Here is a 23,956-nt window from a genome sequence, read left to right as displayed (position 1 = left end):
GATCTTTCAACAATCAAATTAAATTCACCATTAAACTTGTCATGTGGAACACTTTTTCCACCTTCTAATCCTGTAAGTGGAGTTTGCAGTCTAATGACACCCAAATTTAATATATTGCTGTCACCAGGGCTTGGAATAACGAGCAGTACTGACTATTGGAAAGGGTAATATTATAGCAATAACCAGGCAATTCATTTTGTAAAATGAACAACGGTCAAACACAGGATATACTCAAATGTGACAGTAATGTAAGCACCTAAAATCTGAGGTTTATATTTGGGCTTAATGGCTTATAATTAATATGGTCCACATACTTTAAATGTATAACATTTTAACACATTCTTAAATGTATTACTTGATGCATATCTTTAAGAAGTTTTGAAACGAAGATCAAAAACAATTTTTTTTACACAAGACCAGCACATCAATGCATGGACCAGTTGAGGAATTATTTGTTTAAGGCAAGAAAGCACTGATATTATCAACGTTACTAAAGAGATTACATTTAGCCTACTTTAAGAAAGCCCCTTTTAACAGTTATTTGATTTTATGTAGCTATTACATTTTTGTTAATTATTATCTTTTTCCTCTTGAATTACATTTTTTTACATGTGAAACTCGAAAAATTAGAATATCGTGCAAAAGTTCATTTATTTCAGTAATTCAACTTACAGGGTGAAAATAATATATTAGCCTATATAGACTAATTACATGCAAAGTGATATATCAAGCCTTTATTTGTTATAATTTTCATTATTATAGCTAACAGCTTATGAAAACTCCAAATTCAAAATCCCAGAAAATTTTAATATTACATGAAATCAATAAAGAAGGGATTTTAAATACAGAAATGTCGGCCCTCTATAAAGTATAATCATCCATATGTACTCAATAGGCTATTAGTTTGGGCCCCTTTTGAATGAATTCTTGCCTCAATTCCAATTCATTTTCCATGATATTCTAATAATATGAGTATCACCTGTAGGCTGGCTGCTTTGTTCTTACTCAACCTGAGGCCGATTACTGAGAGTTGAATTGTGAACTGTGATGGAAAAGTGCCATGTTTGTATGCAACTTCTTCATTACATGAGTAGCTATTGCATTAAACGCTTATGTTCAACTTGGCTGAAGTTTTAGCTCGTCCACTAGATGGCGCCGTCGGTCTGCAGCTCCGCCTCGGAGACAGACGCGGAGTGCAGGTAACGTTACGGTACCGCCTCTGCTGTCGGTCCAACCAACTTGGACAACATGCCGCTTTCAAGTCCGAGTCGTTTTCCCGCAGCAACTTTCTCTCTGTGTGACTGGCTTGAAATGATGATCCGGAGCATTTTATTCGACACGACCACAAACACCACATGGTCGCTACTGACTCCTGAAACCTGAAATGTGGACGGGACTCACCGAGCGGACTAATATAAACGTCAACTTCCACCAAGCAGGCTTCTCTTTCGTTTTTATTTTTTTTTGGGAAGTAGCCTATATAGGCCTACCTGGGATTTGATTAGAATGGGATTGCTGTGGACCAACTGCACCTTCTTCCTGGCGTGTTGCTCTTTAGTGTTTGGAAGCCCAAACAGATGCGACGAAGTGCGCAAAGTTTTCCAACTCAGGCAAATTGGACCAAATCAATTATTGCCTTTGAGTCCCAGACCAGGTATGTTGGAGTTTAACTTCCAGACTGAATAGCGGTGTGCCTTACTCTCTGGCTACTATATTTTTAACATTTCCTGCTGTTTAATTCGGATAAACCAGTCTGTAACAATGCCCTACATTGTAATCACATTTATTTTTCATGAACTGTAGGCTGCTTCATTCAATTACATCTTTAAAAGAAAAGCATCAACAGACCAGCCACTGATTTAAAGATGCTTCAGAAGTTATTCAACACATCATCTTTCCTGTGGAGCTCACTGCAGCTTTGAGCATGGCATCCTAAAGTCCTCTGTAGTTAAAAAAACAGAATTTTTTAAAGACATTTCAGAGGCGTGTGTGCACTTATGATAATTATAAAGCCTCGACAGTGGAGCGTTGAGCTGCTTAAAGTGCATCTTTTTATGTGACTTTTAAATGGAGTTGTTGGCCGTAAATACTGTATTTGCCTAGAATTACTGCAAGAATTCAACTCATATAAGTCCATTTATCTTTTAGAGAATTTGAAGATCCACTCATACATTGTTCAGCTGTTTGTCCGACTAGGCATACAAATGTTGAACGATTTCAAATAGGCCTACCCTTGTTGATGTTAAACCCATTAAATGGACTTAATGCTGAGCAACATTATGCTTTGGAGATAGGCCCACACAAGAAAATAAAGCAACAAAAGAGACCATAGAAGTTGTCATTAATTGTCTACTTCACTGTCATTTCTAGTAGGCCTACATGAGCTATTAAATATGTGCCGTTTTAATGCTGTGAAACTATAGGGTTTAAAGTGCTGAGATTACATGGTGGTCGTGACAAGATTCTTTTTGTCTGTCTAAAGCAGTTAAGTGGCTTTCAGGGATAAACAGGAATGACATTATGTCAACTTAGGTAAACTTTGCCTCACTTAACTTTCTGAACATCACTCATGATGCAATTCCATGATGCTTCTCCCTAAAATCTGAGTGGGAATTGTGGGTGTGTGGATACTTCACGCGGACTGTCATTGACTTGACTGCTGCTGCTGCCCTCTGTGCTCCTCTTTGGAGGAAAGTAAATCTTAATGGTGTTGAATGCCATCCTGCCACAAACTGCTTCCCTGTAAACCTCACCACCAGATTCAACTGAAAGAAAACCCTCAATTGCCCCCTAAACCTCTAAATAACCCTTATAATGCCAACACCACTCCTGCCCTTTTGAAAGAGCCTGTGTGCGACTGTATGGATTTTTAATCACTGTGCTGTTTCTTTGCAGGACTGAAAAGTAGCCTACTTTATAATATAAGATAAATTGTGTACAGTGTTTCCTCCTGTAGTTTGAGTGATGATAAGCCCCTGATTCAGTGGCTGCTAACTCTATGAGAAAAACACTTGCTAGTTGCTACTAAACATATAACTGCACCTCAGCTGACCTTTCTGGCAGCCTATCAGAGTCCATCGTCCAAATGTATCCCACCGCCATTGAGTAGGAGATGTAAATTGTTTCCCCTGATGGATTCAGATGAGGGTATATGTATATACTGAACTGCATCAGACAGTGTAATGAGGGCTGTCGAGAGGTATAGCTGATCCTAGAGCAAGATTTTAGGAGTTATCTATAATTGAGTGTGGGCTTGTGAAAAATAACCTCCAAAAATTCCAGGAATCCCAGAGACGGAGAGAGCCGTCTCCAGGCCAAAGTGGCAAACTGCCTTCAGTTCAGATCACAACACAGCAAGTCAGTGAGGTATGCCACCTCGGCCAAACTAAGCTGTCGTCTGTGGTGTTGGATGTGGAAATGGTTCTGGGAATCATTTTTGAAGAAAAAAAAGACCTGGAGCGCTTTCAAGTTGTCTTATCTGAATTCCTCCACGTGTGCCATCGCCTGCCCTGCTCCCTTCCTTACTACTTGAAACCTCGCAAGGAGCTGATAGCATCTCTGCCTGCTCTGCCTAGGCATGTTGAAGAGGTTTTGGATCGCTTTTTAAGATGTTTTGATTGACCCACATGTGTGCAGAGTGCTTACATTTGTTCGTAGTGGGTAAACCCGAGACATCGCTTGTTGAGGCGATAACGCTCTGACTCAGATCTTCTCTCAGGATCTTGGTGTTTTGGTTTTTCATGCTTCACTAAAGCAATTTTATTTAAAAAAAAAAATTGTGCCCTGTTAGAAATGCACTGCCCCTGTGTCTGCCTTAATTTCCAGGCACATGTACTACTACCATCATGGTTTTTAAATGATGTATATGACAAGAATCAACTGCAGAACATTCAACCTACATTCTAAATTTTTTAAAGAGGTGGTGGTTTTTCGGGTAAATGTCTCCACTGAATGTGAAATGTACTATATGCATGCACACCAAGGAGGAATTGTAATGACTGAAGGATCTTTTGATGTTTCATCCAGCACCATCAGGGTCATGTTTTTAATTTGTCCAGTAGCTGAAGGGCAAATGGCCGTGCCATCTGCTGCAGCTCCACTGTGTGCTCCGTGCCAAGTTAATGTTACCATTCTAGCATTCTTAGCTAAGATGGAAAACTTGGTAGCCATCGTACCAGCCTAACATTGAGCATGTTAGCAGCAAAATGTGTGTGTTCGAGCAATTCTTTGTCAATTAAGTTGAGCCTCACAGAGCTGCTGGCTAACAAGCTGTCGACTCTTAGTCTTGTTTTTCCTGCTGATGAGTGCCACTAAAGGAAAGAAAGCTGCTTGTCAGTTTGGACAGCTTCCATTTTCTTTCAAACAGATGATACAGAAGATAGTTAGAATTGCTCGCCTGGGGTAGTTTAGGGTGTCAAATCCACCTGACTTGGATGTCTTTGGAATGTGAATACGGTAAAGTGAAGCCCCTTTTTAAAGAGAGCAAACCAATACTGGGTCCCAGTTCATGCCTCTCATCTATTAGCATTACATTCAAATCACAGAGCATTCCTTTTAATGAAAAATACGTACCTGATCATGTTTATATATAAAAAAAAACATATATCAGTATTCCAAAATACATTGTCTCTTGATAGAAATATTTAGGCCTATTCTTAATCCAACCTTTTTCCTAATTTAAAAAAGATCGATGTAAAATGCTAGGTAAACCAAAGATGTATCATCATCACTCATATTGAACTATGGATATCTCTTAGAGGCTGTCTAAACTCATACAGAATAAGTAGAATCTTCCCCTGAGGCAGAACCTGAGCCACCACTTGTCTTGGTCTTGTCCCATCCATGCACATCTCCAAATATGTTTTCAAGGTCATAACATTGGATGTCAATGACTCTCCAGGTTCAGACCTTCAGGTGTGCATGTCCAAGAACCTGACATGCTGCACCAAGAAGATGGAGGAGAAGTACCAGGTGGCCGCCCGGAGGGACATCCAGAACCTCCTCCAGACATCCAGCTCCAGCCTCAAGTTTCTCATCTCGCGCAACGTGGCTGCTTTTCAAGGTACGGGTTAACTTTTTTATTTTTTTTTGTGTGTCCAGGCATCGCTGCTGTAAAACGTTAACCTTCATAAACAAGGGCTGAGATGAAAGTGCAAATGTTTACATGGATAATTGCGTGTTATGCTTGCTTGCTTTTTATTCCGAAGTGGGGTAGGCTATGCATTGAGGAGGTCTGGCTTTGTGTTTGTGCTGTAAGAACAACAGGGGATGGGTTGTGTGTGTGTGTGTGTGTGTGTGTGTGTGTGTGTGTGTGTGTGTGTGTGTGTGTGTGTGTGTGTGTGTGTGTGTGTGTGTGTGTGTGTGTGTGTGTGTGTGTGTGTGTGTGTGTGTGTGTGTGTGTGTGTGTGTGTGTGTGTGTGTGTGTGTGTGTGTGTGTGTGTGTGTGTGTGTGTGTGTGTGTGTGTGTGTGTGTGTGTGTGTGTGTGTGTGTGTGTGTGTGTGTGTGTGTGTGTGTGTGTGTGTGTGTGTGTGTGTGTGTGTGTGTGTGTGTGTGTGTGTGCGTGTGCGTGCAGCAGGGCTCTACTTCAGTGCAAACAGAGCAGGGTCTGTCCTCCTTCCAGGTTGGCCGCTACCCTCTGATCTTGAGATTAGATATATGGTTGGCTGTGTAGGAGACTCAGGAGGCTGCCTGTAAGGGCAAATCTCTGCCAGGGATATGTTCATGCAGCTAATAACTTCTCTTCCTCTGCATGGGGTTCCTGCTGTACTGTTATACCCCAACAAGAAAATGAACTTCTCTATATTCAGAGTGCTGGAACAGTTATCCCATCATAAACAGGCGATTGTTTTCCACCTAATTTCTTCTCTCATAGCTTCCCATTCCTCTCCATCCTTTCACTCAGCTATGACTGACAGTCGACTTACAGACAACTGTGTGTGTGTGTGTGTGTGCGCGCGCGTGCATGTGCGCGTGTGTGCTCTCCCTGCCCAGTGTGGGATGTTTCTCCAACTCTAGCTGATGGCTGTCATATGACGGCTGAACTAGGTGGGCAACAACTGCAGGGCTTATGACTCCAATGTGCAGACGTATCATTAAGCCAATTCACTTAAATGATGCCTCTCGGTTTAAAGACGTGCTGTTATCCTCCTCCGAAACTCAAATTATTTATAGGAGAGTCTTGCATGATCACAGTGTTTTCGGTTGAGGTTTGCAGGGGCAATGCCCTATGTTTGCTCTGAAATTAAACTGAAATACTTTAAAAGGAAGTTGATGACACATGCAACCCAAAATGTTGACTTAAAAGAACGTTGCAAACAACTCTGTGGAAGTTGGCAGAGTGCAGGTTTATTTATTGTCAAAATGTTAGTTAATCTCTCAACACTTTTTGACTTGTCTGAGCACCAAACTGAAGACGGAAATATTCCTAAATGGATCCCATACACAGTATATACATATATAAATATTTCTTTCAATTAATTTCCGTTTTTTATCTTTTTTTCTCCACCATCATTATAAGTGTATTTTTCTGCCCCTTGACCGATTTGTTCACACAGGGCAAAAAAAAAGGCTGAATGAGCTGTTTCAGAAATACTCAAACAAAATGAGCAGCACTCACATGGTTTCATCTGTGGAATGGCAGTCAGTGTGCGCTCCTGCCAAAGCAAACAGAATTCCCTGTCAACATCGGCTTTCATCAGTCAACAAACACTGGCGGCTGCCTCCAACATCCAAAATACAAGTGGCAACAGACGCTCAGCAATTTAAGTCTCATGTTGGTGTCACGCCTGCAGCATCACAGCTCTGAATATCACATTTATTAAGTCATTATGCTGTTTTTACAAGTATTTTATATGATTGATTTAATTGCACTCCAATCTAGGGCTGCAGCTTACTATTATTTTCTGATGATAATTTTCTTGATTTGGTGAATAATAATTTTGTCTCTGAAAAATGAATATGAAAAAGGCTCTTTATAGTTGACATATTCAGATTCTTTTTGTTGGTCCAACCAAGTCCAAAACTCCCTTCCAAAACAGCAACTATGGGCGGACTGTATAAGGCTATTGGGTTAGAGCAGAGTGTCTTCCTGGGGTGTCGGTAAGAACACACAGTAGAGTATAGGATGCAGTCATGGGCTTTAATAGCAGACTTTGGTGGTTTACAACACAGCACAGCAATGCACAGGTTAATTAACTTAGGCTTTGGGGTTATGTCTGCATAAGTGACAGAGTGTGTGGTGTTTTGGTCAATAACACACACAAACAGACACTACTCCTCCGCTGAACTCTCTGCCCCTCTGTGCGCATGGAATGTCCAAAAGTAATATGAGCGCGGGCACGGCGAGTGCGGGTGCATGAGGGAAGCGGCCTTTCCAACAAAGCCGCCCCCAAATTTGTGTTGAAATTTGCACCATGGAAAGGCCGGCCTAAAGTCCATCCTGGCCGTCAGGATTGTTCTCTTCGTCCGGTAACTCAGCTATCACAATCAGGCGTGCGATAGGTCTTGTGTATGACCGGTTCTGTATCTGCACTTCAGCTGTCCTCACTCGACCGTCTGCACCTGGGAAAACCTTGGTCACTCTTCCAATTTGCCATGATGAGCAAGGCAGCTGGGAGTCGGCAACCATCACCACCATCCCGGTTTCAACATCTGGAGAAGGAGTCTGCCTCTTCCCTCTGGTTTGCAACCAAAGCAGGTAATGCTTGACATAGGCTGCACAGAACCTGTCTGCCGGCACTTGTGAGTGCCTCCATCTCCGTCTTCCTAGCAGCTCAGACTCTGGATACACGATCTGGGGGAGGGAATCGGCTGGCCGCCCCATCAAAAGGCTGTTGGGTGTCACAGGATCTGGATCTGCTAGGTCTGCAGAAACGTAGCCAAGAGGCTTCGTGTTGAGAATGGCCTCGATCTCAATGAGGACAGTCCTGAGCACCTCTTCTGTGACTGTTGCTGAACCAAGTGTGATGTAGAGAGCTGGCTTAACTGAACGGTGTGGTTTACCTGCCTTCAGGAGTCGATAATCTTCAGGAAAGCTCTCCAACTGTTCCCTACTTAAAGCTTGATCCTTTGCATCTTGAAAGGTACTGGTTGGAGGAAGACCTGCCGCCCCATTGAGGTTCTCAACCCCTGCCTTTCCCAGTTCCTGCCGGCTGCTGTATTTGGCCCTGTCTGTTTCGGGTGGTAGTGGGGTGATAAGCCCACGGAAAGTGGTCTCTGAGGTAAGATGGGTTACAGCACCGGTAACAACAAGCTTCTCCACTTCTGCAGTGTGAACTGCTGTCTTGTCAGGGTCTTTCGCAAGGCGTCTCTCCATGCTCCTGAGGCAGGTCATCACAGCTTCCTTGGGGGCCTGGAGGCATGGCGAGTCTTTATTGCGTAGTAGTGGTGTGGCGTAACTGAGGTCGCCGTTGACCTCCACTCTGGTTGTCTTGGTTTTCAGGAGGTTGGAGGCTTCCTGATCCTCCCTAGATCTTGTTACTTGCTTCTCAAAGCTATAAGGTAAGACATCGAGCTGCTGCAACCTTTCTACATCTCTCTTCAGCTTGAGCTCTGCAGGGGTGAGGGAGAGGAAGAGGCACTGCTGCGGCTGAAGCTGTGTTTGGAGGTATCGTGCTGGTCCCTGTAGCGCCCATCCAAGCCGTGTCTTGATGGCAGTTGGCCCGTCTGGTGGGCCAGAGCGAACAGGTGCAGTTGGAGTGATCAAGTGAGTGTGATCAGCGCCGATGAGGAGTAAGGGCTGCACATGTTCAAAGGGCTGCAGTGGGATATCTTTGAGGTGCTTATACCTTTGCAGGATGGCAGCAGGGTAGGAGTGGTCAGCCAATTCAAGGTGTTTGGCTGTGAAGGCTGCTGTGATCTCAAAGATCTTCTGAGGATGGGTTGCAGGCGAGATCTGAAAGGAGACTGAAGAACCATTAATGGTTTGGACATCTTGGCGGATCGTTCTCAGGGCTAAACTCTCATCTGTGCCTTGTAAACCAAGCTTGTGGGCAGCAGGAGAGAGAAGGATAGTACGTTGCGATCCATCGTCCAGTACTGCATACGTGTTGAGGGTCTTACCTCGATAGCGAAGCAGGACTCTGATGACCTTAAGGAGGACTCGCTTGCAATCTGTGGGGTTGTCCAGATAGAAGGATTGAGTAATTGAACTCACCAGGGGGGGCCTTTCACTCGCGCCTTTGGAGTTGACTTCATGGAGGATCTGGAGGTGTTTGCCATTACATATGCTGCATGGCTTCTTCAGGGTACACTGAGCGGCCATGTGTGTACGTCCACAGCGCCAACATCTGTGATTGGTCTTGATCCAGTCGGTAATCTGATCTTTACTGAATGCCTTGAAGGTAGCGCACTGGCTGAGATAATGATCGTCCTTTCCACAGTAAGGACAGAAGGCCTTCTGAGTTTGCTTGGACAGGGCTGGCTCAGAAGTCTGTTCCTCTTCAACCTCAGCGGCTCCATGCAGTACTGTAGTTGAACACGTGAATGATTTAACCTCTCTCTTGGGATCCTGTCTCTGCCCTTGTTTAGGTCCCTTGCTGCTGGTATGGCAATCGAAGCTCTGGCACCAAGCCTCATACTGGAGCCACTCTGACAGGTCATGGAGAGTGTACACTGGCCCAGGGCGACGGCCCATATGACGTCGGAACTCTGACCTCATCTCGGCTGGTAACTTACTCAGGAGTCGCTCTGCATGAGACCCGCATCTCAGCTCTGCTTCACCTTCAGGGCCTAGAGTGTTCAGCATGCCCACAAGGGCCCTTATCTGTAAGGCAAATCTCTGAAATGCTTCTGTGTCTCCCCTCTGGACGTCAGGTGAATCCATCACATTGGCAATCTTCTTAAGAGCCAGCTTATGAGGCTGTCCATATCTCTCAGTCAGAGCAGCCATTGTGTCTGAATAGGGGGATGGGGAGTTAAGAAAGGCGTCCGCCACCAGACGAGCATCTTCAAACTTCAAGTGATCCATCAAGATCTGATACTTAAATAGCTCGGTGGCGTCACGAGGCAACAGGTTGTCAAGGGCTATCCTTAAACGAGTGAACTCGCTAGGGTCGTTAGTGACAAAGTTTGGTATTGTTGGCTTGGGACCCCGGTAGATCTGTTCCTGGACTGCTGAGTATGCGTGAGGTGTCATTGGGGCACCTGAGTGAGGTCTCTGCTGAGGGGGGTAAGGTTGCTGAGAAGGCACCTGTGGTGGGTGAACATGGAAGGATCCAGGTGGCTCTACCTTGGGCTGTTGATACCAAGCATGAGCAGGCTGAGCTGTGTAGGCAGCAGGTTGTGACTGAACAGGAGGCTGGTGCAGGTAGCTATAGGACATCGCTGTAGGCTGCACCCGAGAGGCATCATAGTACGGAATGTAGGCAGCTTGTGGTAACGCATCTGGTTGGGGCTGACTAGGAGTCACAGAGGCTAATGTATCTTTGACGACTTGCAGCTCGTGTAGCATGCTCCCTAAGAGATCATATAAGCCCTGGTCCTTGGCTGAATCATCCATCTGGTTAGGGGGTAGGCTGGGTGGATGAGGATAAGGCTGGTGACCAGTCAACTGACTCGAGGGGTGAGGATGGCTATAGCTGAGCTGTGGAGGATACTGCGCCGTCGAAGCTCCACTGTTGTGACTCATTTGGGGTGGTTGCGTAGTCGCAGGCAAAGACTGAGGAAATGTCAGTGTTGCAGTACTCTGTGATGGGTTGACAGCGTATGGCTGGTACATACTCACTGGAGGTTGAGGTAACCCGTGCGGGCCAGGTGGCACTTGTGGTAACTGCTGGAGACTCATTTCCCATGGCCGGTGGTAAGGGAGGGGCTGTGGAGCGGGACCATGAGGTCTGGAAGCATGATGTCGCGGATCCATGCTTTGCTTATTTGAAGGTGGAAGTCTTTCCTCGAAGGCTGAAGTCAGTGCATCCATGGGGCCTGACTGGCTTAAGGGGCTGGAGGCTCCAGAAGAGCCTGGAGATGCTATCGCTCCATCCTCGGTGCCATGTGCATGCTGTGCCGTGTTAAGGGATAAAGGAGGTTGACTAGTAAATCTCTGGCCTACACTCAAATCATAGACATAGTCTAGGAGGTAGGCAGGTGGCTGAAGTTGGCGTCGTGGCTACTTGGCTGCATGTTGAAAGGCAACATCTCAATCCAGGAAAATCACAATATCCGGCTCGAAGGACCAAATGTTGAATGGGCGGACTGTATAAGGCTATTGGGTTAGAGCAGAGTGTCTTCCTGGGGTGTCGGTAAGAACACACAGTAGAGTATAGGATGCAGTCATGGGCTTTAATAGCAGACTTTGGTGGTTTACAACACAGCACAGCAATGCACAGGTTAATTAACTTAGGCTTTGGGGTTATGTCTGCATAAGTGACAGAGTGTGTGGTGTTTTGGTCAATAACACACACAAACAGACACTACTCCTCCGCTGAACTCTCTGCCCCTCTGTGCGCATGGAATGTCCAAAAGTAATATGAGCGCGGGCACGGCGAGTGCGGGTGCATGAGGGAAGCGGCCTTTCCAACAATTATGTTGCTTGGCTATTTAATATGCCATTTTGAATTTCTTCTGGTAAACAAACATATTTGTTTACATTCAGTATTCCACCAAAGCATTGCGTATATCCATATTTAAAAAAAGTAAATGATGGCGCTTTACTACTTTATTCGCCTTTTTTGGTTTTCTGCTATGTAAAGGTACCTGGTACTTGATACCTTCTTTTTTGGCACCTACTCCCTCCGTTGAGATGCCAACACAGTAGTTACCAGATACTAAAGGGTGATTGGTCAGAGATTGTCTTGTCATCAGTGGGTGGCACCCTATCCTACACAACAAACAGCCAAGCTACTGTAGCGTCCGCAGTGTTTGGGCATGCTGTCTCTCCAGTTTTTGTTCTACTCTCTATGTAAAATGGCATCCCAGACAACCACACTCAACAAAGTACAGCTGTTCCTCACGTTGGTAGGCGATGAGAAAATCCAGTACAAGCTGGACAGGGCAAAACAAAATGAGAGTCTACTGTGTGCAAAATTTTTAGGCAAGTTGTATTTTTGAGGATTAATTTTATTATTGAACAACCACAGTGCTCTCGGTCAATCCAAAATGTTAAAGAACCTAAACCTGAATGTTTACGAAAGTAAAAGTGAGGTTTTGTCTTTCTTACGAGAATATATACAGTATATGTTTTGCTATTATTAGGCAACTATTAGTGTGCAGAATTATTCTGCAACTAAAAAAACGAAAATGTTCCCATCTCACTTGTTTATTTTCATCTGTTAAAGTGAGAATAATAAAACAACTCAAAATTTACAAATAATAATTTCCGACATGTCAAAAAAAACAGTGACCAATATAGCCACCCTTCTTTTCAATAACTGTCACAAGCCTTCCATTCATGGAGTCTGTCAGTTTCTTGATCTGTTGACGATCAATTTTTTAGGCAGCAGCAACCACAGCCTCCCAGACCCGATCTCACGCCGAGGCGTGAGATACACACGCATGGACCGGCGTCTAACTCACACGCCTTGCCTGACCAGGGCGTGTGAGTTACACGCGCACCTCCCGTAGTCAAGATGGCGGCCGCTGTCGCGGCCGCCCGTAGTCAAAATGACGGCCGCGGTTTTCCGTCAATGTTTTATCTATATTATAACCTCTCCCTGTCCCCTTGCCCTAACCCTAACCACCGAGGGGGCTGCAGCTAGATAGTATTGAAATGCTGGGAGAACATGTCGTGCTATTCCTGGGAGAACATGTCGGCCCCTGTTGGTGCTATTCCTCCGTTAATTTAGACTATTCCTCCGTTCATTTGGACGGCGGGAGGTGCGCGTGTAACTCACACGCCCTGGTCAGGCAAGGCGTGTGAGTTAGACGCCGGTCCATGCGTGTCTATTAGACGCCTCGGCGTGATACCAGGTTGACTGATTTCCTTCACTGTAAATATCCCGTTTAAGCAGGGCTCACAGGTTCTCAATAGGGTTTAAGTCAGGTGAGGAAGGGGGTCATGTCATTATTTTTTCATCCTTAAGGCCTTTACTGGCTAGCCATGCAGTTGAGTACTTCGATGCATGTGATGGAGCATTGTCCTGCATAAAAATCATGGTCTTCTTGAAAGATGCAGACTTTTTCCTGTACCACTGCTTGAAGAAAGTATCTTCTAGAAACTGGCAGTAGGTTTGGGAGTTGATTTTGAGGCCATCTTCAACCCGAAAAGCTCATCTTTTAAGGTCCAACTAGCTCAGACACAGACTCCATGAATGGAAGGCTTGTGACAGTTATTGAAAAGAAGGGTGGCTATTAGGTCACTGTTTTTGACATGTCGGAAATTTTTATCTGTAAATTTTGAGTTGTTTTATTATTCTCACTTTAACAGATGAACATAAACAAGTGAGATGGGAACATTTTCGTTTTTTTATTTAGTTGCAGAATAATTCTGCACACTAATAGTTGCCTAATAATAGCAAAACATATATATATTCTCGTAAGAAAGACAAAACCTCACTTTTACTTTCGTAAACTTTCAGGTTTAGGTTCATTCACATTTTGGATTGACCGAGAGCACTGTAGTAGTTCAATAATAAAATGAATCCTCAAAAATACAACTGGCCTAAAAATTTTGCACACAGTGTACCTGCAACTCTCTGAAGAGAGGGCGGTGCACATGATAAATAAAATAAAACAATTAGACAGCCTGCTAAGGGCACGTTTTTCTGAGCGGTAAAGGAATTTATGTTACATCATCCATAAAAAAGTCTACATAACATCAGGGAGATTATTTAGTCAGAGTAGAAATGTGTAGGCATTTTACTTAAAATGTCGCTATGACGACCAGCTACTAGGTATCTATGGTTCTAACTTGTAATGAAAAACAACCTAAGTACCTGGTACCAAAGGCGAGTAGAGTAGAGCCAGTACGATGCAGTAAAACAGCGTCTGTACATTCACATTTGCTTTGCACTTCTTAACTAATTGTGTTTGCGTATTATAATTTTTTTATTGGTGTGTTTGTGTATGTATGTTCGTATGTATGTATGTAATTATGTATGTATGTAAAACATGTGTTTTATATCCATCATCACTTCAATCAAATTACACATGAAAAAATATGTTCCACAAAGTGAACTGTTCCTCTCCACCTGCCCAGTATTGTTTGTTTATTAGTAGTTAGTAAGTAAATATGTGCTTATGAAAGCTGATGCTTGTTCAAATGTTGATTCACACTTTTTGATTCTACACACACACACACACACACACACACACACACACACATACACACACACACACACACAAAAAACAGAGCCACCCACGTGGCATTGTTCTATTGGGTCGTAGAGGTTTTTAAGAGCCTTTGTCACATGGAGAAAAACTGGCTGTGGAACCATATGTATGGGAAGCACGGAGGGACAGAAATGTCTGGCAGGTCTTTAGATCTTAACAGAGTGGGAAAAAAGAGCTGTCGTTGTTCATTGGGGGATATAAAAGAAACACAAGTCAAGCATTTAATCCATCTCTCCAATCTAGGCAGTGCTCAGTGATGTAGAATGAGTGAGGAACTTGTTTGTCATTCATCTTGGGAGTGTTTTGTTTAGGGTGTTTTCAGATTATAATTTTAGTGGAAGAGCGCCAACAACGTTGGCAATCCTGAGGACATTGAAATACATTTTTAAGTTGACTAGCTACCCTCAGCCTTTGCAGCACTTACTGCTCAGCTTCACCATAAACACAGAGTACAGGAGAAAAACAGACAGGAGGTGGGTGGGTTGGGGTTACGCAGAAAAACAAGTCCCTCTTACTTTTAGTCTCCATAATGATTGGCAGCCTGCACTGTAATTTGAGAGACAACAGAGAACAGGCAGAGAGTATAATGCATTACAACCACAGACAGGAAGAAAGACGAGGTAAAAGGGGGCAGGCTAATGTGGTCATTTGTTTTGTGCAAAGCCTTCAATTAGGGATCTTTATATGAAGCAGCCTAAGGAAGAGGGGGGGGATGAAGAAATTAGAGGAATTAGATGGATAGCAGTCTGAAGCACTCAGGAGACATTGAGAAGTAACGCCAACCAATAAAATGCTATTTAAAACGCTCATGTTTTTGTGCTTGGAAGAGTTCTTCACAAATCTCCAAGGGCATATTTCATGTAGAAAGAAGCGCTTGATAGTCTTATCATAATGAGTAATACAAGTAAAGGACAACAAAGGTTTGAGCTGTTAATTATGGTGAGAGCTTCAAAGCTCAGCTCGTTCCACAGTTCAAGTTCATACAATGTTTCTTTTTTCTTCAGAGAAATGTGCCACAACCTTTCAATAGCATGTTCCTTAAACAAACCTGACTGCTGCCGTTCAAAGTCATTTCACAGCCAACTAGGGTACAAGGGTGGAAAAGATAGAAGGAGTAAAAACTGAGTTATACTGTCAAGCAGACAGCCTTTTAAGCTTTCCAGCCCATCACTTTTTTTCCTCCCTTCTCTCTTGCTCCCGGTCTTTCAGTAAGTCTCTCAGGACTCACTGAATTTTTTCATTCACCAGCCGTGAGGTTCCTGCACGTCGTCCATGCAGTGCACAAATATGCAGCCTGCTGCTGAGCAGGGCTCCAGGGGGGGATCTCCTTTTCATCCTGCACAAGTTTGTCTTACATCCATGGCAACCAACCTGTGCAATCCCAGCGCCAAGAGTCAAATAAAACTCAAGATACTGAACCTATTAAGACTCAGCTGCTGCTGAGATGCCTGAGAAAGTGTCTGAGGAGAAGTGCTTATATCACAGTAAAACAGTCAGAGATCACCTGATCAGAGGAATGACCTCCTGTTTTTTTATTTTTTTTTAAAGCATTTGATTTGAGGAACTACTTGTAAACCAGTATAATGCCTTATGCTCAGTAAAAGCCTGAAGGATGCTCCAGCTTCTGTATATGAGCATTTTGTTTCATAAATATGTTGAGGGTGATCAGTAACCATGAAGTGGCTGGTTTGATCCCGGGCACCGGACAAGAGTGTGTTAATTGACAATAAACTACTTAACTTAATTTAACTTAATCTGTTCGTTTAGTATTAAACTAACCACCGTATATAATTTGCCTAGTTTAGCATGGGGACTGAAAGCACAGAGCAACAGCTAGCCAGTGATCACTAATTACATGCTATACATTACGTAATGTGTGTAATCTCTACATCTTCTGCGCAGTGACTTCATGGAGTCTTTCTGAGACGTGGCCATGGAACCAGTGGACACTCCAGGCCAGCCATTGTCATCTAAGACCCAATTGGTTTATTAGTGAGCTTGAGTTGTTTTTTTAGCTCTATTTAAAAAAAAAGCTACCTGTGTCCTACCCTCTAATGCCTGCAGTAGGCTATATGCAGACATATTTTGTGGCAAACCCAAAGGCTGAATTTTAGTCAGTACTTCATAAGAACAAAGGCAAACATAGACCGAAGATAGTTCAGCGTGTTTTTAATTTCCTGTTATTCATCTTAAACCCCTTCACCAGTATTACATGACCACATGATAAGCAAGTGGAGACCGGCTGTAATAAATGTAATGCTGCCGTTACTTGGATTTCTGTGTTATGGAGCTGTTTTGGCCATTAACGTTCTGTGGCTTGTGGTCGTCCTTCCAGTCGATGTGTCATTCTGCTTTCCAGCCTGGGAAGAAAAATCAGTTCTAGTCGACATGAGACAAAGGAATCCAGCAGACCCATTTAGTCAGCCTTTTTCTTTTTTATTTGCTCTACTTCAAATTGTGAGCTACCGTTTTGTCAGGAGCACAACGGGTGCTGATGAATGTAAGATCAAACAGTCAGGACTGAGTGTTGGTTTTGCGTTTAAGTGGAAAGATAGCCTGTTGTGCTCACAACTTGCTATTTGCACTCATAAATGCTAATGGTTTTTCTGTTTACCAGCTTCTAAATGACCTATTGTCCATATATTACTGTTTAAATTGAATAAGGAACAGGAGTTGAATAGCAGTGGCCTCACAGCTTGACTGAGAGAGGACCACAATCAGCCGTCAAATTAGAACAACATACTGTGTGCCGATACAAGACGGTCTAAGCAGGGGGAATTAAGTTGGTTTGATTGCTACTGATTAGACAGATGATATTTCAATGTCTTTTTTTTGTTTGTTGCAGAAGCAGAATTTCTATTTCCGTGCATACATTGCATCAGTAATGTCAGTTGGCTAAAGCCCACATGCTGGGTTTGAATCCTATAAAAGAATATTTTTAATTTGATAAAAAGGAAATCATGAAACAGTCAGCAAGCTAAAACTAAAACTATAAACTTCAAATATGCTGACATCTGAGAAAAACCCCAGTGGTATTAAGACACGGAGATGGGTTGGAGATTTATCCGTGTACACATTTGATTGCAAAGAATTACATTTTTTGAAACAAAGGAGTTCATAACCGTAAACTGCAATCATGGTGGGACATTGTCTTTGGAGAGTGACGTATCAGTGTTTACACTCAAGTTTGAATGAATCTTAGCTGGCTGCCTGAATGTTAAGGTTGCTATTTATTGTACATGTGAATCAGTTTGGAATATTAAACTGTGGCTTTTTCTGTGGCCTACTCTCTACCTCAAGTTGTGTGTTATTGAAAGCCTGGTAAGAGTGTATAAGGCCAGCGTGTAGCTCAGACACAAGGATGGATTACCAATTGGGTGAGGCGGCAAACTGCCCTGGGGCCTCGGGGGCCCCATATTCATTAATTGTAAATTTGTCTGAGCCTTGAGGCAGTCCTTGCCTTATTATATGTCTTGTCTCACTGCCTCTTACAAGGGCCTATCTTAACATGTTGCATATTCTCACATACATTTTTGTTTGTTGTTGGCTTGTCGGAAAAGCTATTGGAAATATTTGTCATGATGCACTTGTCTGGTTTACATTGGTAATATAGTAAGTAAATAATAATTCTAACTAAAATATAACTTATAACTTATATTTTTTTAAACGCTTTTTGTGTTTTGTGCGTAATGGGTGAAAACGCTACTTCTGCACTTACTCTGGTATAAGAAAGTGATTACCCGGCTGCTCTTCAAGGGATATTGTTTAAAAAAAAAGTTGTTCTAAAAGCGTTGGTGCAGGAGCCACCACACTTAACTAACTGCTCCTTTGCAATCCACATTTCTTACCATCTCAGATATTGTGCTGTGACCAGCCCTGAGCAGCGCTGCATCACTGACTACAGTAACATAGTGTTCCCTTCCAGTAAACTTTCTATGTTGGTCACAAATTGCCTGTTGGCCTCAGTCAGGGAAAATATGCAGCTTTTTATAGGACTCTGCATTCTAGGATCTTTTGTGTGGAAAATGAACATTCCTCTTTTTACAATCCCCTTAAAAAAACACATTGAAGCTGCTTTTTGTTGTCAAAAAATGATGCCTCAGGTTATGAAAAACACACACCTGATACTAGTGCAAGATAAAAGATATCAGCTTTGAGATGGCTGTCTGTTGGTTGTTTGGTCCACCACATGGTCTCTAGACTGAAGTATCTCAACAACTAGTGGGTGGATTACTATGCATTTGTGTCAGACATAAAGAGTGGCCAGAAGGTGAATCATAGTGACTTTGGTGATCCTCTGACTTTTCCTTTACCAACCAGCGGGTTACAATTTTCACTTTCCCTGGGAAGTATCTTTGCAACAGTGGGTGGATTGGCACACATTTTTGTACATTCATGTATTGCCCCTAGATGATGAACAGCTCAGTTGATCCCCTGACTTTTCCTCTAGTGCCATCAGAAGGTTCTCATTTGTGGTTTTACAGTTACACTTGGGATAGGCATTCATGTCTCCTCTTAATCAGCGGTGAACCGTTACATTATTCATTCTAATGCCATCATTAGGTCAATATTATATGGTGTCCCATACTTTAGTTTATGACCAAATATCCACAAAAAGGAATGATATCCCTATCATCCTCAGCTGTTTTATTTGTGTTTAGTGCTAATTAGCATATTTTAGCATGTATATTGCAGTGCACATGGTAAACATTATATCTGCTAAAAATCATCATGTTAGCATTTTCAATGTTAGAATACATGCTGATGTTGGCGCTTATCTCAAATCACTCCTGTACCAAAGTACAGCCTCAAAGGGAGGTGAGCATGCTATGTGGACTCAGCCTTGATTGACCATAATAGCAAACCCACTCTTGGATCTTTTTGTCCAACACAAACTGCTTGTATCTTCAGTGTATCTAGTTTTTACATGTAATGAAAGATCGTAAGAATTACCAATAACCAACCCTGCAGTCCTTTCAAGATGAATGCGTGATTAATACTTGCATACATTCACTGGTTGAATTTGTTTAAATAATTCAATGGTTTTTTATCACAGTTGGCCTTCAAATCCCCTCTAACCTGCTCTCTACTCCTTTGTTGGGGACCTTTCATTTAGCAGATTCTTTGTCCACCGGGTCCACAGCCGTGCCTTCTTTGTTGTCACTCGCACAAGAGGAGTTTGTGCGTGTGTGTGTGTGTGTGTGTGTGTGTGTGTGTGCGCGTGTGTTGGCCAGCCATTGCAGGGGCCTCTCCTCGAGTTTGGGCTTGGCTTTGTCATTCAAGGCCGGACAGATGATCCAGGGGAGGACGGGGAGTGAAAAAGAATGCGAAGAAGAAGAAGAATGAGCGACTGATGGAGAGAAAGTTGGGAGGATGCCAGATGCTTTTGAAAGTCTTTGCACAGCGTTTGAAGTCAGAGGATGAGGATTTAGAGGGAAGCAGGATTATTCAGAGTCAATACCCTTCAACAATCCAGGATTGGGCTGCTGCAAAGGAACCTGATAGTCTGATTTACCATGACTTTTCGCCTCTGTCTCCTTTTGCAGCCTCTGTGTCAGAAATGCTGGTTTGCATAGCTGCGTGCTGTCAGAAACTTAAAAGAAAAGATTGATGCCTTTTGTGTCTGTCCGTTATATATGAAGTTACATTCAGCCATCAGTCAGCTTAGCCTAGCACAAGAGTGTGCATTTTTTCAGAAAAGTTTAACGATTTCTCGAATGATAATTTCCCTTTTAATATGTGAACATGTTTTCATTTACACATGTTTCTGTGCTGGAGCTCAAAGCTTTATTTTTCTCTTTCTGATAATTTTAATGTAGCTTGAGTATTTTGGACCACTGAAACCAAAGTTGTCCAAATTGCAGTTTCCTATTGTCTTTTTCTATAAATGACTTACCATGCGTCCTCATCCCACATTCCACGAGAAACCCTTGAGAGCTTTTACGGTGTCAGACTTGAAGCTAATTGCTCAGTCTGATTCTGCGAGTGTGTGTTTCTGTCTGTTTAATGCTGCTCTGCAGATCCAGTTCAGTTAACGCATTTCTTCAAATCCTCGACTACGGCTGTGTCCCAGAGGTGGACATCAGCAATCGCACATACTCGCCAACATGAGTACACAAGCACACTGACTTTCTCTGTCTTACATTCTGTCTCTGTCTCACACGCACATGTTGGTACTATCCGTGTAAGGACCCTTATTGACATACTGCATTCCATAGCCCTTTGCCCTGTAACCTTAACCATCACAACCAAAGTCTCAACCCCAGCCTTTAAACTAACACTAAAATAAAGCTTATTCTGAACGGAAACTTAAAACCAAGTCTGAACTCTTAGACAGCCCTTCAAAGGTCTGTTCCAAAGTGAGGACCGGCCAAAATGTACTCACTGATCAAAAATGTCCTCACTCCTAACCGTAAGTATACTTGCTGTTAACTACGCGAAAGCCTGCACATGACATCAACCATGCGTATCCTGCGTCCGTTTGAAGGGTGTGTTTTGCACGTCCTCAAAAATCAACGTTACACGTCTTTAGGTCTATTAACAAAATGCGTTGTATGTGCCGTACGTAGTCAAGTATGTACGCAAATAAGCAAAATCGTGGTTGAACAGATATCGTCGGCTTTAGGTCTCAAACTGTAATTGGTCTGCACAAAGATTGAAATTGAATTGTGTTCTCTATATCATTTTACAAGTGAACTTATGCTAAACCTGCCCTGTGTTTCTACATGTGCTGCATGCACGACAGGATATTTGCCCTATACATGCGTGACATGTGAGCACAGACACACACACACACACACACACACACACACACACACACACACACACACACACACTGCATATAGATGAGCCCCTAAAACACACACACACACACACACACACACACACACACACACACACACACACACACACACACACACACACACACACACACACACACACACACACACACACACACACACACACACACACACACACACACACACACACACACACACACACACCAGTCAGCACTTTACATTGTTTGTCTCCAGTGTGCCTGTTTGAAATGGAGATTTATGGCTGCTGGCTGTCCTCTTAGGGCCTTATTCTGGTTTAGATGATACAGCACACATCTATTTCTATATGACAGATTTACAGTTTTGTTCCTTTTTTTAAGAGATATACATGTTGAACTGTGTGGTGACCAGCAGGCTTATATTCCAGTGTGATATTTGTGCAGGAGAAGTGACCATACAGCAACACAATTTACAACTGTGAGCAATGTAAAGCAAAGACTGAGCTGACACTTGCAGCTTTCCACATCAACCATGTCGCTTTGATTCAGAGGTAATGGTTTAGGCCATAATAGGCTTTTTCTGGAAGTAGCCCTCAAGTTGAAACACAATTCTTTCAAGTCAAGACAAGTCAACTTTATTGTCAATTTCTGCAATTTGTGCCAGATGTACAGATAAATCGAAATGACGTTTCTCTCCGACCCATGGTGCAGTGAGTACAAAAGTGGTCCGACACAGTGATCTGGTCGGAACTGATTTCTGACCTGGTTTAGCAAAAAAATGGGAACTCGCCACATACACACAGCAGTTTCTATAAAAACATCAGTATGATGTTTTTCCTCACTAGGAGCCTTGGCCTCTTTCTTCAGATTGTATTTCTCTGTTTCACTGCAGTTGCTTGGAGAGGAGAAATCACTTCCAGTGTCAGTCTGACGGAAGGAAGTATTTCCTAAGTAAGGAAGGAGCCTCCAGGGATTAGTCTGTAGCCGTCCGGGCGATGAAATCCTAAACATAGCCACACACAGCAACACACCAGGCCTACTGTCTGCTCCCACTCTCCCCTCTACTTCTCTCCCCCCTCTCATCCTGTCCATCTCCCCTACATGGCAGATATAATGGCATAATTGTCCTGCTTATCATTAGTATCCTGGCATGAGTGACAAATGAACGTTGTTTTTACTGTCTGTGTCTGATGGCCTGTCCAGTCTCGCTGATAATAAGATTTGATTCTGATCTGTCCTTTTAGAAATATCTGCTTTCCCCTATAGCTGGTTCAGATAGTGTTTGCTTAGCATGAACATTTTGGGATCACTTGAGAGTTTTTGCTCATCTTTTCACATCCATGATATTTTTAACAGTCACGTGCCACAATGTAAGGTACTTTTGAATAACTGCGCGTAAACTCCAGAAACCGCAGTACAGAGACGAGAGAAGTGACTTCATTCTGTTTTCATGTCATAAAACAGATACTTTCAAGTAAAGGCACGATACATGAGGACACAAATTTGACACATAAGCGTGAAAACAATGGGCAGACAAATTTCAAACTGTACTCCTCAATTTTATACCAGTGAACCAGAATACGTCAGGCCTAACATATTTTCACATAGAAAAATAACTTGTAGCAGTAATACAAGAAACATATTGATTTACTAGGAACATATACAACAGCCTCAACAACCAAGCACATCTTTGTTTTCTGTGTCATCTTTTCCATAACTTTCTACCAACAACCCTTCTATGCAGTAAATATGACATGTGTTACACCTCTCTGACATTGTACAAGGGTGCATTTCGTATTCATAAGGGGCCATCCAAATAAATGCATAATTAATTATTAAGGCATCTCTACCTGCTTTTGAAAAATGAAACTGTAAATACAACTTGACATTGATCAAGAGTTTAAAATCTGTAATTTTGTCTAAAAACTACTAAAGCAAGGCCACAATCCAAATGAGTGAATATTAAATACCCCCCCCCCCCCCCCCCCATATGAGCTGTGACATAAGCTTTCATGGATGTATTGATATACAGTGGATTCACTGTGGGCTCCGACATAAGGGTCTAAGACTGTCTGTCTGCTGGCATTATCAAGTCAGTTTTGCAGAATTGCCAGCGTGCGCCGTTGTATAAATAGCCTACTACTCCTGCTTATTTGAGCGGCTTTTGGAATCAGAATTACATCAATAACATAATGATTTGTTTTTTGTCCGCCAGTCAACAAGGGGAAATTACTCACCGTTGAAACTAATGTTCCATATCATCTTTTTTTTCCCCTAATAAATCTAATGTAATTATCCGGTTCAATAGAGTAATCACTGGCATGCTGTGTGCATTAGGCTCCCTATTCAGGCTTATGACAGCTCTGTTGGCTCCTTCACTGGCATCTAACAGCTCCCTAAGGCCAGCCACAGGAAACCCTCCTCAGCCTCACACAGAGCCACCTTTCAAAGCTAGTGAAAGCTTTATTATATTAATATGTTCACTCTGGCTCTTGAAACCATGGCAGCTTGCTCCCTTTCTATCTGGGATGTGTGTGTGTGTGTGTGTGTGAGAGAGAGTGTGTGTGTTCTCTATATCATTTTATGAGTCAACTTGTGCTAAACCTGCCCTGTGTTTCCTATACATGCGTGACATGTGAGCATACACACACAGACACACACACACAGGCACAGCACTTCCGTACAAGAAGCACTTGTGTCCAACTTTATTGACCCTCTGCTTCTTTTCCTGAATGGCATATTAAAGGCTATGCTCACAGCGGAGCTCTGTGCTCTTTGAAGTGATCAAGAGCTGCAACAGATCCTCAAATATTGACTGTTAAGCCGAGAGAGAGAGAGAGAGAGAGAGAGAGAGAGAGAGAGAGAGAGAGAGAGAGAGAGAGAGAGAGGAGAGAGAGAGAGAGAGAGAGAGA

General features: G+C 43.0%; 1 protein-coding gene across 1 annotated transcript in view; it reads left to right on the top strand.

The window, feature by feature from the left end:
- The first annotated feature begins 1,273 nt into the window (after positions 1 to 1,273).
- Positions 1,274 to 23,956, top strand: part of gpc5a (glypican 5a) — a 113,089-nt gene continuing 90,406 nt past the window's right edge. The window contains exons 1-2 of the mRNA XM_080026376.1: positions 1,274 to 1,654; positions 4,901 to 5,062. Coding sequence (XP_079882502.1) covers positions 1,507 to 1,654; positions 4,901 to 5,062 — 310 coding nt within the window. The 5' untranslated portion in view covers positions 1,274 to 1,506. The remainder of the gene's footprint in view (positions 1,655 to 4,900; positions 5,063 to 23,956) is intronic.

The sequence above is a fragment of the Ammodytes marinus genome (assembly GCF_949987685.1).
Source record: "Ammodytes marinus genome assembly, chromosome: 1".
NCBI classification, from domain to species: domain Eukaryota; kingdom Metazoa; phylum Chordata; class Actinopteri; order Uranoscopiformes; family Ammodytidae; genus Ammodytes; species Ammodytes marinus.
Note: the sequence above shows the minus strand (reverse complement) of the source record. Positions and strands in the feature narration are given on the sequence as shown.